We start from the raw sequence: 14446 nt of genomic DNA, 5'->3' as shown, positions 1-14446 counted from the left end.
CTTTTTGTTTTGCAAAAGTCGCTATGTTTCGCACTTGTGCCCTCGACTCTTCTAAGTTGCCAAGCAATATTCTGAAGAAGCGGAACCAAGAGGTTTTAACGGGCCATGAGGTTCCTCAAGCCCTTCAGGCCAGCGCCTCAACGGAGGCTATCTCGCAACAATCTGGGGACCTTGAGGCTCAGGGAACTGAATCCCTCCCCACCGAGATGACCGTCGGTGAGAGGGTTCCCTCTCGAACCCCTGAAAAGCATTTACGCCTCCAGCGCAAGAGGAAGCAAGTTATCCCGTCAGTCTAAGATTCGCCATCGAGGCCTCCCCTCTCACAAGCCTCCTCCAAAGCGAAAACCCCTACTCGGTCGACCCCTTCTCCGGCCATAAAGGCTTTGACTTCTTCTCCCGTTCCTGTCTTCATCCCAAAGCAAACCAGCTCTCGAGCGGGAGACCAGCCCAGGTATCCGCGACCCCCTCTCTTCAACCTTCTGCTCCAACTTCGGCACCTGCTTCTTCTTCCCGCCCCAAGGAGCACCTCAAGAGCAAGTATGTCTTCACCTCCTCCTTCCAGCTACTGTCTCTACAAGTGTTGGGCCCCATTCTTCTGTTAGCGCCTCTCCCCTCTATAGTCAAGTGCATTTCCACGGGGCCCTAGCTGACTCATGGAAAACTACCACCGACCAAATTTTGGAAGGCCTGTAACTGAAGTTAGCCAACCTGTTCTCGTAACAGCTAGTATCGATGAGTTTTTTCTTTCTTTTTCATACCCTTGAGATAATGCTAATGTTAATCCTCCCCTGCTCTCGACAGACCTATGCCCTGGGACTTATCATATCTCAATATGTGGCTGGTCTACACCGAGAGAATGAGTCATTGAGGGCTTGCCTTTGGGAGCTGGAATCTCCCACGACCACTAGCCGTGTTTTTAATCTAACCGCCCTCAATATCCCGATGTAGTCATATCTTCAGACTGTTGAAGAGCAGACCCACGTCGCCAGGGGCATGGCTCAGGTGGAGTCAGAGAGGGTACAGACCTTGCAGATCGCCCTGAAAATGAGCGAGTCCAAACTCAAGTCTGAGGGACTGAGGCGTGCCCAGATTTTGGCCGATCTGGAAGAGAAGGAAGCAGAGGTGACTACCCTCTCTCTGTGGCTGCAGGAGCTGCAAGATGCCCACACTGCTCTGGAGAAGGATCTGGTGATCAAGAAGGTATATTTGTCTTCTAGCATCAATCAAGAAGTCGCCCTTCAAAAGTAGTGGGAGGTAAGCATGGCTACACTTAAGTCTCTCCAAGCAGACCTCTCTAAGGCCAAGGACGAAGCTACCACTACACATCAAGAGCTAGCCATGGTCCGAGCCGATGCAGACAAGGCCAAGGACGAGTTAAAAAACTATCAAGCTAGCGAGGCTGCTCGTCTAGAAGCTCACAAGGCCACCTTCCTTACTTCCAAAGAATTTGGAGCTAAGACATACAGTCTCACCGACCGAATGGTCTGTTATGGTGGTGCGGGGGCCCTGCTATAGCTCTGTGAGAAAGGTTACCTCCGGTCATCCCCTCCTGACAACTTCTTGGGCAGGGGTCGCCTTCTCTTAGAGCTTCCCGATGATGTGTTTCCTTCTTTTGATGATTAGACTGTGCTAATCTTATACCCTTCTCTTCTAAGGATGTAAACTTTGGTTTGAAAATTATGAAAGACATGTGTTTGGGAAAACTATCCTTGTGCAATGTATTGTTCACTTAGTACGTTCACTTATAGTCCACACTACTTCCCACTCAATATGTTCAAGTAATTTGTTAAGTGTTCACCCTTCTTGTAGGTGCTTAGTACTTAACATCTATGTAGGCGTCAAGGCATGCGATTAGTCTGGTCCTTTTACTTGACCGGGCGTCTATCCTGACCAGCCTGTTTAATGTCCCGACCGAGTTTGGTGATTGGGCTACCCGATCAATCGCTTTGCTTGACCAGTCTACTCCAGGGCTCCCGACCATGTTTTGCACGATCTAGCTACTTGCCTAGTCACGAGCCACGATACTCAAGAGTCTCCTTACTGGACGGAGAGGGAGCCACTGTAGCATCTCCTATTCCCGAAGCCACAGCAAACCTTTCCCCCCCCCCCCCCCCCCCCCGGTGTCTCTCACCTCCGCTTTTTCTGATACGCCCCCTTGGCGCAGTTTTCTAGGAAGATCCTACGACCATCATCTCTTTTAAGTCTATGGCTGACGCCAGCTACCTTAGGCATGGACCGTCTAATGGGCACTTATGACAAGGCCCTATGTACCCCCCTTGACAGCTATAAATATCCTTCCCTTTCCGCTTTATTGAACTTTTCGTCTCCAAAATAAGCCTTCCTCTTGTTTTTGGTACCTACTGTGCTCTGACCCTTGTATTTCGTGTTTGTACCCTCTCATGGATTCCCCTGCGCCTACCTATGCCCCCAGAGTTTCGACCTTCACCGACGTGGATCTAGACGATCTTCGCTTCTCATATGAAATCCCCATGGCCATGTATATCATCATACCTTCTGAGGTTCACAAGGTCTCTTCCCCTCAGGAAGAGTATGTGACTTTTTTCAAAAAGCAGTTTGTTGCCGCCTCCGCCTTCCAATTCACCCTTTCTTCTCTGAAGTGAGTCATTATTTCTGCATCCCTCTTTGTCAACTTATCCCCAATTCTATGAGGATCTTGTGTGGGTCCGTCCTACTCTGTGAAGTGTGTGACATATCCTGGACTCTCAGCTTATTCCACTACTTCTTTACCCCTCGCTGTCATAGTGAGGGCCTCTTCCATCTCCAGGCCTGCACTCAAACTACCTTCTTTGTTCCCCTCCCATCCTCATACTCGGAATGGAAAGAGAAATATTTTTTCCTATATTTCCCCTTGGCCGTGGAGTGGCCTACCCAATGGTGCTCAGCTCTTCTTTTGGTTCCACATCTAGGGGATTTTCTATAGACCCTGATTTTACCGAGGCCTCCACGCAACTGGTATGTTGGTGCTTAGACCTACTTAGGCTGCTAACAGATGACGTGTTGTTTCTATTCAGGCTGAGCCGCATCCCCTCAGAGCTACCACATTCATTAGGTAAAACTTACCCTGTCCTAACTTTCCTTCATCATCCTACTCTAATTTTGGCGCTTTTCTTGCAGAAAATACTTTGGCTCAAGCATCCCCGATCAAGCCTCTTCCCCTGAGCAAGTTGGAAATAAATCACCATGGACACATAATACTGGATAGGAGGGGTCTCTCGCATTCTGCTCCCCTTCCCATAGGGGTGACTGCCTCAACTACTCCTCATCCGATCGCCCAAGCAACCCCGCACGTTCGCTTCGCTCCTGAGCCTTCAAGGCACGCTCCCCCTGCCTCCTGCTCGTCATTCCCGAACTCCATCAGAAGAGTCAGATTCAGATGAGCGACCACTTTCGTGACAGGCCAGACGTCGACCTATGGGACTCGGCCTGATATCCGAGGTCCAAACTAGCCTCTACTTCCGTTCTAGATCCCCCACTCCCGAGCGATCCTATTAGGCCACCCCAAACCAAGACTAGAGCTGAGCGAGTGAAGACTCCTATTGTTAAAGAAGAAATTTGTTGGGACCGAAAATGGAGCTAGAGGGGGGGTGAATAGCTCGGCGCGATCTCGTGCTCGTCGTTGCTTGTTTCTTCAAAGATATGCAGCGGAAAATACAAAGAAACAAGCACACAACACTAACTCTAGGATTTACTTGGTATCCACCTCAAACAAGAGGTGACTAATCCAAGGATCCACACACTCACGCACCCTCCACTATGAAAACGCTCCTTTACGGTAACTACCGAAGGCGGAGAAGCCCTACAATACTCTCAATACAACAAGAAACACAGAGAAGCAAATATAAGGGAAAGCTTACACGGTTTACACAAGAAACCCTAACCCTAGCTTCTTCTTCTTCCTGTAGATCTGCCTCTTGACATGGAAATGCCTCTAAGAACCTTCAAGATCTGGCGGTGAGAAATCTATGGAGAAGCTGTGAAATCGATGTGTTCACTGGAGAAGAAAGCCGTGAGTTCTTCTGAGAGAAACGCTCGCCAACAGCTAAATACGACGCCAACGGTCGAATCCCAATCGATTGGATTACTCCCAATCGATTGGGGAGGCTTTGGATCGATCGGCTGATCGATCCAGAGCGCCTTTGTGCTCTCGGGAAATGCCTAGATCGATCAGTCGATCGATCCAGGTCCCATCGCGCGAAATCACACCTCCCAATCGATCCATTGATCGATTGGGGGCTCTGGATCGATCGTCTGATCGATCCAGAGTTGTTCTGTGCAATCGCGCACTTCTACCAATCGATCCACTGATCGATTAGGAGGAGGCTTGTCACGAAGACTCGCCCAATCGATCAGCCGATCGATTGGGCATGAGCCAATCGATCGGCTGATCGATCCAGCTCATGATTTCACCCAAAATCAAGTCTAAAACCTCCTAAACCAACATCTGGTCAACCATGACTTGTTGGTCCATCATGCCTAGCATCCGGTCACCCTTGACCTGCTAGGACTTCCTCACCAAGTGTCTGGTCAATCCTTTTGACCACTTGGACTTTTCTCCTCATGCCAAGTATCCGGTCAATCCCTTTGACCTACTTGGACTTTCCACCAGATGTCTGGTCAACCTTGACCCATCTGGATTTCCTCGTGCCTGGCTTCACTCACTAGGTGTTTCCATTGCCTAGCTTCACTCACTAGGACTTCTCATCTGCTTGGCTTCACTCACCAAGACTTTCACCTAGCTTCACTCACTAGGATTTCCCAACTGCCTGGCTTCACTCACCAGCACTTTCACCTAGCTTCACTCACTAGGATTTCCCAACTGCCTGGCTTCACTCACCAGGTCTTTCCATTGCCTAGCTTCACTCACTACGACTTCCACCTTGCTTCACTCACTAGGATTTTCCAGTCAAGTATCCAGTCAGCTTTGACCTACTTGACTCTTCTTCACAATCTTCCCACATGAACAGTTGCACCTGCAATCTTCATGTGTTGTCTACATGTATTGTCAAACATCGAAACCCAAACATCGAGACTCGAGCTTGACTCAATTCAAGCTCAGTCAACCAGGTCAACCTTGACCTAGGGAATATTGCACCAACAATCTCCCCCTTTTTGAAGTTTGACAATACCTCTTTTAAGTTAGGCTAATCTCATAGCCTCAACTCCCTTCATGCCAATATATGAATGATGGTTTCCTTCATTCTTCCCCTTTTCCAGAGGGTAAACTCCCTCTTCAGGTAATGAAAGTCTAACTTAACCACACATTCTCCTCCTATTGGCACACATCAAAAAACTCTCCCCCTGAAGAGTTACCCAATGTTATTCACAACTCAATAACGAAGGTCTCATACCCTTCATTATTCTTAACGCTCAACCTTGAGCATATACCACCTGGTATATTCACACATGATTCAAATGAAGGTCTCATACCCTTCATTGTCATCAAATGCTCATCCGTGAGCATACACCGCTTGAATAATGAAGATATCCACGCTCCATTACATTCAAATGCCCAACCTTGAACATTTTCGCTAAAGAAGGTTAACCACTTTCCAAGGTGTATAAAAATATTTTTTCATGTCCTTAAAGAGGAACTCCCCCTAAAGACATGCATGTTACTTCTGTCATTGCACCAACAACGATATGGAACTCCTAAATCTTTAGAAAACCCAAATTTAGAAGTTTTAAAGTTCAAAAAGTCAATATTGAAACCAAACCTCAACCTAAACCTCTACTTAGTCATCCTCAACCAATCCATCCTAGTTTTTATCATAAAAACTCCCCCTAAATGTATATAAATATATTTTGAGGGGTTAGGAGTGGTTTTATAGACTAAAAATGGTTTAGAATGCTGAAAATAAGCTTTCCCAGCCAAAATCAGCATCCCCAATCGATTGGAGTTGGGTCCCAATCGATTGAACCCTGCTAAATCGATCCACTGATCGATTCAGACTGCTTGGATCGATTGACTGATCGATCCAGCGAGCTTATGCTCGCGGGAAAATTCCTTTCAATCGATCGCCCGATCGATTGAGGCACTCCAATCGATCGGGTGATTGATTGAAGCTCTGAAATTGCTGAAATTCCATTTCGGTCAACTTCAGAAACTCCTCAAAAATTTTACAAAATTTTAAAAATCGTGAAAATTCATGTAGACACTACTTAGGGGATATACTATCAAGGAAAAATAGTTTTCTATGAAAATACTTTCTCTTTTCTAAGATTGACACAAACTTGAAAACTTGTAAAAACTTTAGTGTTTTCTTCTAGTTTGTGTCTAAATGCACTAAATCAACATATTGAGTTTTGTTTATCATCCTAACATCTCATTTGTATCTAATGTGCACTAAAACACATACAAGCCACCTTATAGTGCTTTTGTGAGATGTAAAGTTTGGTTTTGCCCTAATCTAGGGATCATGCATATCTATCTAGGTATTTTGAGGTTAGGAACATCTACCAAGGATGTTACTTGTTAATAAATGTCATTTGTCCTTAATTGCAAGGGATTAAACATAATGCATGATATGTTATGGCATACATCAAAGATAAATAATTTTCAAAAGAAAATTTCCTATGACTACATAATGTATGTATGACATAACATGATATTTTTGTATTTTTCATAATAAGACATGAGTGCAAAAACAAATAAATAAATATGATGTCATGACATATGATGGGCAAATAACGCATGACAAATTAGCATAAATAAAATACCTAGAATAACTATCTAAGTATCCTAAATCCTTAGCTAACTTAAAGTTTAAACCTAGATTACCCAATATTTCCCAAGAAAATGTCAACACCCAATTTTGACATTTCCTTTGCTTTTCCTATATTGTGTCAATATAAATTAAGAATATTCATCAAATTTTGGCACAAATTACTCTTTTTAAAGAGTAACAAATTAAGTTAAGGCTTAAATTGCCTTTACTTTCCTAAGAACATACCACAATTCCAACTTGGTAGTTCTTGTAATTCTCTCAAATGTGTCAATTTAATTTTAAAATCAAATTTCTCACAATATGACACATTTTACTCATTTCAAGAGTAAATTTAAAATCCTTTTCATTTTCAAAGGTTAACAATAACCTTGAAAATGCTCTCCGAATGTCAACTTCATCAAAGTTGGGTTAACTACCCTTCTAATCGATGTTGACACTCTCTAACCCATCTAAGGGGTAGAGAAAATGCTCCTAGGAACCCAAAATCTATTGGTGTTCCTTGGATGCTCTAGGTATTCACTAGGGATAACTTCCCTAGATACCTTCCTAGTGACCTTGTTAGGCTTCTTAGGGGCCTTGGTCACGTTTGGTGTTGCAAAAATACTTCTAGGGATAACCTCCCTAATGTTTTTGACTTGACCATTTGACCTAGGGCTGGTTCCATAATTATATGGAACCATATGGTAAGAGGGCACATCCTTTTTAGTTTTAGGTTTGTACCCCAAACCCCTATAGCCCTTGGATGACCCTTGTAGTGCTAAACCTAGATTTTACTCATTTTGCCCTTTTAGGATACTTTCCATCCTTTTTAGGGTCTTTTTCATTTTACCAAGCCTTGACCTCAAGACTTGATTTTCTTCCCATAAATCCCTAGATTTTGATTTTTCTTTAAATCTTTGAGCATTTTTTATTTTTGGGCTTATAACTATGGTCCTTAGTGTTATTGCCTAACATTTTACCTACCTTCCTAACCCTAGGTGTGGTAGTCTTAGCATGGAGAGTCATATGTTTTTCTTTAATGCTATCATACTCCCTATTTTTATGGTAAATAACATTAAAATGATAAAAATTTGAATTAGCATACTTTTTACCATTATTTAAAGAGGTAGGCTGATACCTTTTGTTTTACCTTGGAGGCTCCCCCTTGAGTTGTACTTCCTCTTTAAGCCTTGACCGCTTTCTTCCCCTTAGGACATTGACTACGATAGTATCCCTTTTGATTGCAAGAGAAGCACATAATGTGCTCCTTGACCTTTTTTGTTCCGGGAGCGGTCTCCTTGGGCTTCTCCTTGCCCTTTGGTGCTACTTGACCCTTCTTTTTGGCCAATTTAGGGCACTTGCTTTTGTAGTGCCCATGTTCCCTACATTCAAAACATATGATATGATTTTTATTTTTAATTGACATATTTATACCTTCACATGTAGGGATGGCACTTGATCCTCCATTTGACCCGGATGTAGAAGTTTCTCCTTCTTCTTGATCCGATGTCAACAAAGGTTGCTCCCCCTCAATCCTAGAGGTGGAGGCTTCTTCATCTTCCTCTTGTACATGAAACAAAGAGTAGCTCCCTCTTTACCTTTTTCATTATATCCCTTTGAAGATGAAGCTTCTTGGACCTCTTCTTCGGAAGTTGAGCATCTCTCAACTTCGGAATCCTCTTCCTTTTGATCTTGCTCTAATGAGTCACCCTCTTTGGATTTTTCTTGGTCTTGTACAATGGAGGGGATCTCATGAATCGTTGCCAATTTTCTCCAAAGCTCCTTGGCATCCTTGAATTCTCCAATTTGCTCCAAAATGTGGCTAGGAAATAGATTGACCAAAAGCTTGGTCACTTTATCATTTACCTCGCTCCTTTGAATTTGTTCTTGGCTCCACTTGCTTCTCTTGAGAATTTTTCCCTTTGAACTTGTTGGAGCTTCGAAGCCTTCCATAAGAGAAAACCATTGTTCTATCTCCACCATCAAGAAATTTTCGATCCTCGATCTTCAAAGATCGAAGCTTATCATTGTGAATGGTGGAGGCACCCTCGTGTCGAATCCGATTCCATCTCGGAATTCCATCTTGAAGTTGAGCTTCTTGAATTCTTTGACTTTGATGAATTTGCTTCAACTTCTTCACCCTCTAGCTTTTTGCCCCTTCCAGTGATGATTCCGGTGAAGAGCGGCCTCGCTCTAATACCACTTGTTGGGACTGAAAATGAAGTTAGAGGGGGGGGTGAATAGCTCGGCGCGATCTCATGCTCGTCGTTGCTTGTTTCTTCAAGGATATGCAGCGAAAAATACAAAGAAACAAGCACACAACACTAACTCTAGGATTTACTTGGTATCCACTTCAAACAAGAGGTGACTAATCCAAGGATCCACACACTCACGCACCCTCCACTATGAAAATGCTCCTTTACGGAAACTACCGAAGGTGGAGAAGCCCTACAATACTCTCAATACAACAAGAAACATAGAGAAGCAAATATAAGGGAAAGCTTACACGGTTTACACAAGAAACCCTAACCCTAGCTTCTTCTTCTTGCTGTAGATCCGCCTCTTGACTTGGAAATGCCTCCAAGAACCTTCAAGATATGGCAGTCAGAACTCTGTGGAGAAGCTGTGAAATCGATATGTTCGCTGGAGAAGAAACCCGTGAGTTCTTCTGAGAGAAACGCTCGCCAACAGCTAAATGCGACGCCAACGGTCGAATCTCAATCGATTGGATTACTCTCAATCGATTGGGGAGGCTTTGGATCGATCGGCTGATCGATTCAGAGCGCCTCTGTGCTCTCGAGAAATGCCTAGATCGATCAGCCGATCGATCCAGGTCCCATCGCACGAAATCGCACCTCCAAATCGATCCATTGATCGATTGGGGGCTCTGGATCAATCGTCTGATCGATCCAGAGTTGTTCTGTACGATCACGCACTTCTCCTAATCGATCCACTAATCGATTGGGAGGAGGCTTGTTGCGAAGACTCGCCCAATCGATCAGTCTATTGATTGGGCATGAGCCAATCGATCGGTTGATCGATCCAGCTCATGATTTCGCCCAAAATCAAGTATAAAACCTCCTAAACCAACATCTGGTCAACCATGACCTGTTGGTCCATCATGCCTAGCATCCGGTCACCCTTGACCTGCTAGGACTCCCTCACCAAGTGTTCGGTCAATCCTTTTGACCCACTTGGACTTTTCTCCTCATGCCAAGTATCCGGTCAATGCCTTTGACCTACTTGGACTTTCCACCAGATGTCTGGTCAACCTTGACCCATCTGGATTTCCTCGTGCCTGGCTTCACTCACTAAGACTTCCCATCTACCTAGCTTCACTCACCAGGACTTTCACCTAGCTTCACTCACCAGGATTTCCCAACTGCCTGGCTTCACTCACCAGCACTTTCACCTAGCTTCACTCACTAGGATTTCCCAACTGCCTGGCTTCACTCATCAGGTCTTTCCATTGCCTAGCTTCACTCACTAGGACTTCCACCTGACTTCACTCACCAAGATTTTCCAGTCAAGTATCCAGTCAGCCTTGACCTACTTGACTCTCCTTCACAATCTTCCCACATGAATAGTTGCACCTGCAATCTTCATATGTTGTCTACATGTATTGTCAAACATCGAAACCCAAACATCGAGACTCGAGCTTGACTCAATTCAAGCTCAGTCAACCAGGTCAACCTTGACCTAGGGAATATTGCACCAACAAAATTGACCTGAGGCGGTAATTTAGACCAATACCCCAGTCAGACCTTCTCCCCCTTGACTGACCACTTCTTCTCAATCCGGCCCTTCCATTCAACTTGAGCTTGCCCCTTCTTCCTCTGGCCCTTCTACTCAACCAAGATCGGCTTCTACCCAACCTGGTCTCTCTACTCAACTAGGATCTGCTTCTCGCCAGTCGGGCCCACTGTTCCCACAAACGATGCCAAATTGATCCTATCCGGAATCTGAGTCAGATGAAAGCTGGATGAGTTGTTGCTGGCGTTGATGAAGAGGCGACTAGGACACCCTTCGCGTATGCGTCTATAAGAACAGACCCCCATGTGGTACTGACGGACAACGATGACTGAACCGGTAATACTTGAGCTCTGCTCACACTGAGACAAGCACACCGAATGTTAGAGGCTAGAAACCAAGGAAAAAGTCCCCGGAGCAAGCCCTCCAACGCTCAAGTCAGGTACTTTTTTCCCAGAATAACAGTATACGAAGGAAAAAAGAAAAGTAGAAGACAAGTGCAAATTTGCGAGAGAGCGTACCTACGCAAGGGAGAGGACCTCTCTTTTTTTATGACACTGCGTATCTCTGGAGCCTGACTATGTCAGGGAATGTTGGGTGTCAGGACTTGTCTGGTGATGGAGGACGTGTGACACCCTTTTGTGGGCTGGAAGAATGTTCTATTTGCAGATGACCTTAAACCGTTGGAATATTCCCTGACATACAGCAGTTATTCTCTGACAGGCGGTCATGATTCCCTGACCTTGTTGTCATATAACACCCTATGTCCCGACCGGGTATGAATAGGAGATGCTCGAGATGGTCGGTAGTTGGCCTATTGGGAGAACCAGGGCTCAATATAGCCGAGTTGTGGAAACCCGACCAATCGGAGCAGGTCAGACATCACCCTGACTGTCCACCATGTCTCAGACCTGGGTGTCTCAGATCTAGAGTCCTGGTCTATGAGAACCCGACCGGGAATCATGTTGCTGATGTCGTCAGATGATCGTACCTCTTCTTTCTCTAACTGCTGACTGGCACATTGCCTTGACCTTTGATTGTTACGTCTCCTTGACTTCTGACTATCACGTCCCCTTGACATCTGACTGCCACGTCCCCTTGACTTTTGACTGCCACACCCTCTTGACTTCTAACTGTCACGTCTCCTTGACTTCTGACCATCACGTCCCCTTGACTTTTGACTGTCACGTCTCCTTGACTTCTGATTGTCACGTCTCCTTGACTTCTGGCTGCCCGACTATATCAGACTCTACCATTATGCACTATATCAATAGTGATGATATATTTATTGTCTTAGAGTTATTTTTAGAAACTATGTTACTATCTTTATATTTATTTGTGCTAGCATAGCGTTAACATGTTTAACTGAATGTGTGGCATAGATTAATATTATGTGTTAACAATATGTTTAACTGAATGTGTGGCATATCTATAGAAAGTTTTGATGCTTGCCCCTGTTGAGCCTATAAAGATATAGATTATGTTAACTACTACTGTACTAGTGTAAGTCCTGGTGGGAATAGTGATGATATATCTATTGTCTTAGAGTTATTTAAGAACTTGTGTTACTATCTTTATGTTTATTTGCACTTGCATATGCATTATGTATTAACATGTTTAAATGAATATGTGGCATAGATGAATGTTATGTGTTAACAATATGTTTGTTATAAACTATTTGTTAATTTATTTGATGGATTGTATGTAGTATGATTGAACAATATTGATTAGATTTAATCGTATGAATGGTAAATGAAAATATAGTTACCATTTAATTTTGTAAATCAAATAAGATTAATATTGAATTAATAATGAATTACCTATAAAAGTTATGGATAATTACTAAATAATATATTTATTTATATTAGATTATAACTACTCAGAATATCATACTTATCTTAAAAAAAGAGAAAAATTAAATGGAAATAACTACAAAATATAAAACCCTAAGATACTGTAAACTTAAGGAACAAGAAAAGTTTGAGACAGTCAATTAGATTATGGAAGAATCTATTGGTGGTTCTACCATAATTAGATTATGGAAAAACCTATTCTCTAGTAGAAGACGAAGAAGAGTGGATGGAAGAGCAGAAGGGAATCCTCCGGGAACGACGGAGAGTTGCAGAAGACGAGGAAGACGAAGTTGACGATTGACTTTCGTTTGTCCGTTGACTTTTTCTGATCATTTGCGTTTTTGCCTCTTTTACAAATTTATGTTAAAATAAAGCCCAAATATATTGCTTGAGATCCACACTCACACATAATCTCGAAGATTACAACGCGAGTACACACATAATCTCATAGATGCCATCATTATTCAATCCGAGCTATCACTCTAATCTCTTCTCAAGGAGATGCCAAGAATGCCCTTGCGATTTTCCCACCCCCGCCTTTAGGGAGGAACCCTCCGGGCACATGCTCACTCCCAGTCCCATACACCACCCGGAGCACCTCTGCCGGAGTTCGCTGGTAGCCGAGGGAATCCTCGTTGGCCGACAGTATGTTGGTGGACAGCCTTGCCTCGGCCCCCAGCTCCCGCGGCACCAGCAGCCCTTCGTCCCTGACGCCGCACATCGCCAGCCGGTTCCTCAGCTCCGATATCCGATCCGTGAACTCCGCCACCGTGATATTGTACGGCGCCACCAGCTCGTGCTTGCGCTGATACAGAATCGCCCTTATGATCGCATCTTGCCCAGCTTCCACGGCCAACAATCCCGCCAAAAGCTGCGGAAATTTGCATTTACAAACAGTTAAGCTATAATATATATAAATTAAACCGTTCGACGATCGATCTCTAGGATTACCCTCTTGGCGACGAAGCCATTGGTGTTGGGGTTTGCGCCGACGTAGGCGACCAAGCCCATGTAGGGAATCACGTAGGAGGCGAGGAGGTAATTGAGAGTGTCGGCGTAGGGATCAAATGGAGGATTCAGATGGCATCCCAAAGCATTGTCCATTATGTTCGCGAAGTTGTGAGCGCTCAAATCGAGCTGAGGCCTCGGGAACCCTCCGACGGTGCTCTTGATCGCCCTTCATATATCAGTTACGATACGCGATCGATCAGCTAGTTCAGAGTGAATAATTTAACGAATATATACCTCAAATGGCCGACTTCTTGGTAGCCAAACTCCTCGACGATGAGCCTTGTGGTCGCGTCGAGGTTGGCCTTCCTCGCGCCGATCGGCGGCGGCCCGCCCATGGCCAGCTCCGGCGCGACGGAGTCGAGCCCGCGGCCGAGGGCGCCGAACAGGAAGAAGTCACACTCCGTGTGCTCCAGGTTCAGCGCGAACTGCAGCAGGTCCCTGTCCAGGGGGAACACCGGGGCCCCGATCGCCGGCGACTCACATGCTGGATTTCTGGCTACTCCGGTCACAGTCGCGACCGCGGCTGTGGAGAGGAGGAACAGAGACAAGACACGGACCGCCACGAAAGCCATGCCGATCGATCGAGCTCCAAGCAATCGACTCTGATGCACGAGATCAAGAGGGTTCCATGGCTTATATATAGCTGAGGAATCTCCCAATCACTCTCTCACCAGCTGTTTAGATGAAAAAAAAAATCAATCTTGGTGAAGTTTCATCACGAATGATGTAACTGAAGTGAACACGCACGAAACATTATTTTTTTCTGCACGAAAGACCAGCTGTCGGATCTTGAGTGAGTGAACCGGGGGTATGGTCCTGTAGAAGTATCACAGTTATCATTCAAATATTTATTATTTGATTCCCAATTAAGAGAAATGAGACGTGAAATTAAGAGATATTAGGTTTCTGGATCATTCGTCGTGAACATTTTCTGATATATCTGGGAGTTGGTGAAAAATTTTCATAGAACTAAATCGTTCATCCCAAATTCGATCTTACCTGACCTGATTATTTTTTTATTTTTTTGTGAGTGAGTGAATGGCCACATTTCAGTGTAGTTTTAAAATGAAACCTCTGTGAATGTCTGAGGATATATGGAAAGTTTAG

General features: G+C 44.5%; 1 protein-coding gene across 1 annotated transcript; it reads right to left on the bottom strand.

Annotated features, from left to right (window-relative positions):
* Positions 1–12691: 12691 nt before the first annotated feature.
* LOC122049256 (desiccation-related protein PCC13-62-like) lies at positions 12692–13947 on the bottom strand. The gene is made up of 3 exons (XM_042610667.1): positions 13574–13947; positions 13280–13505; positions 12692–13199 (listed from the first exon to the last, which is right to left on the bottom strand). Exons 1-3 carry the CDS (start codon positions 13909–13911, stop codon positions 12822–12824), a joined length of 942 nt encoding a protein of 313 aa, XP_042466601.1. The 5' UTR covers positions 13912–13947; the 3' UTR covers positions 12692–12821.
* Between the last annotated feature and the right edge of the window lie 499 nt (positions 13948–14446).

This window comes from Zingiber officinale, chromosome 2B (genome assembly GCF_018446385.1).
Source record: "Zingiber officinale cultivar Zhangliang chromosome 2B, Zo_v1.1, whole genome shotgun sequence".
Lineage (NCBI taxonomy): Eukaryota > Viridiplantae > Streptophyta > Magnoliopsida > Zingiberales > Zingiberaceae > Zingiber > Zingiber officinale.
Note: the sequence above shows the minus strand (reverse complement) of the source record. Positions and strands in the feature narration are given on the sequence as shown.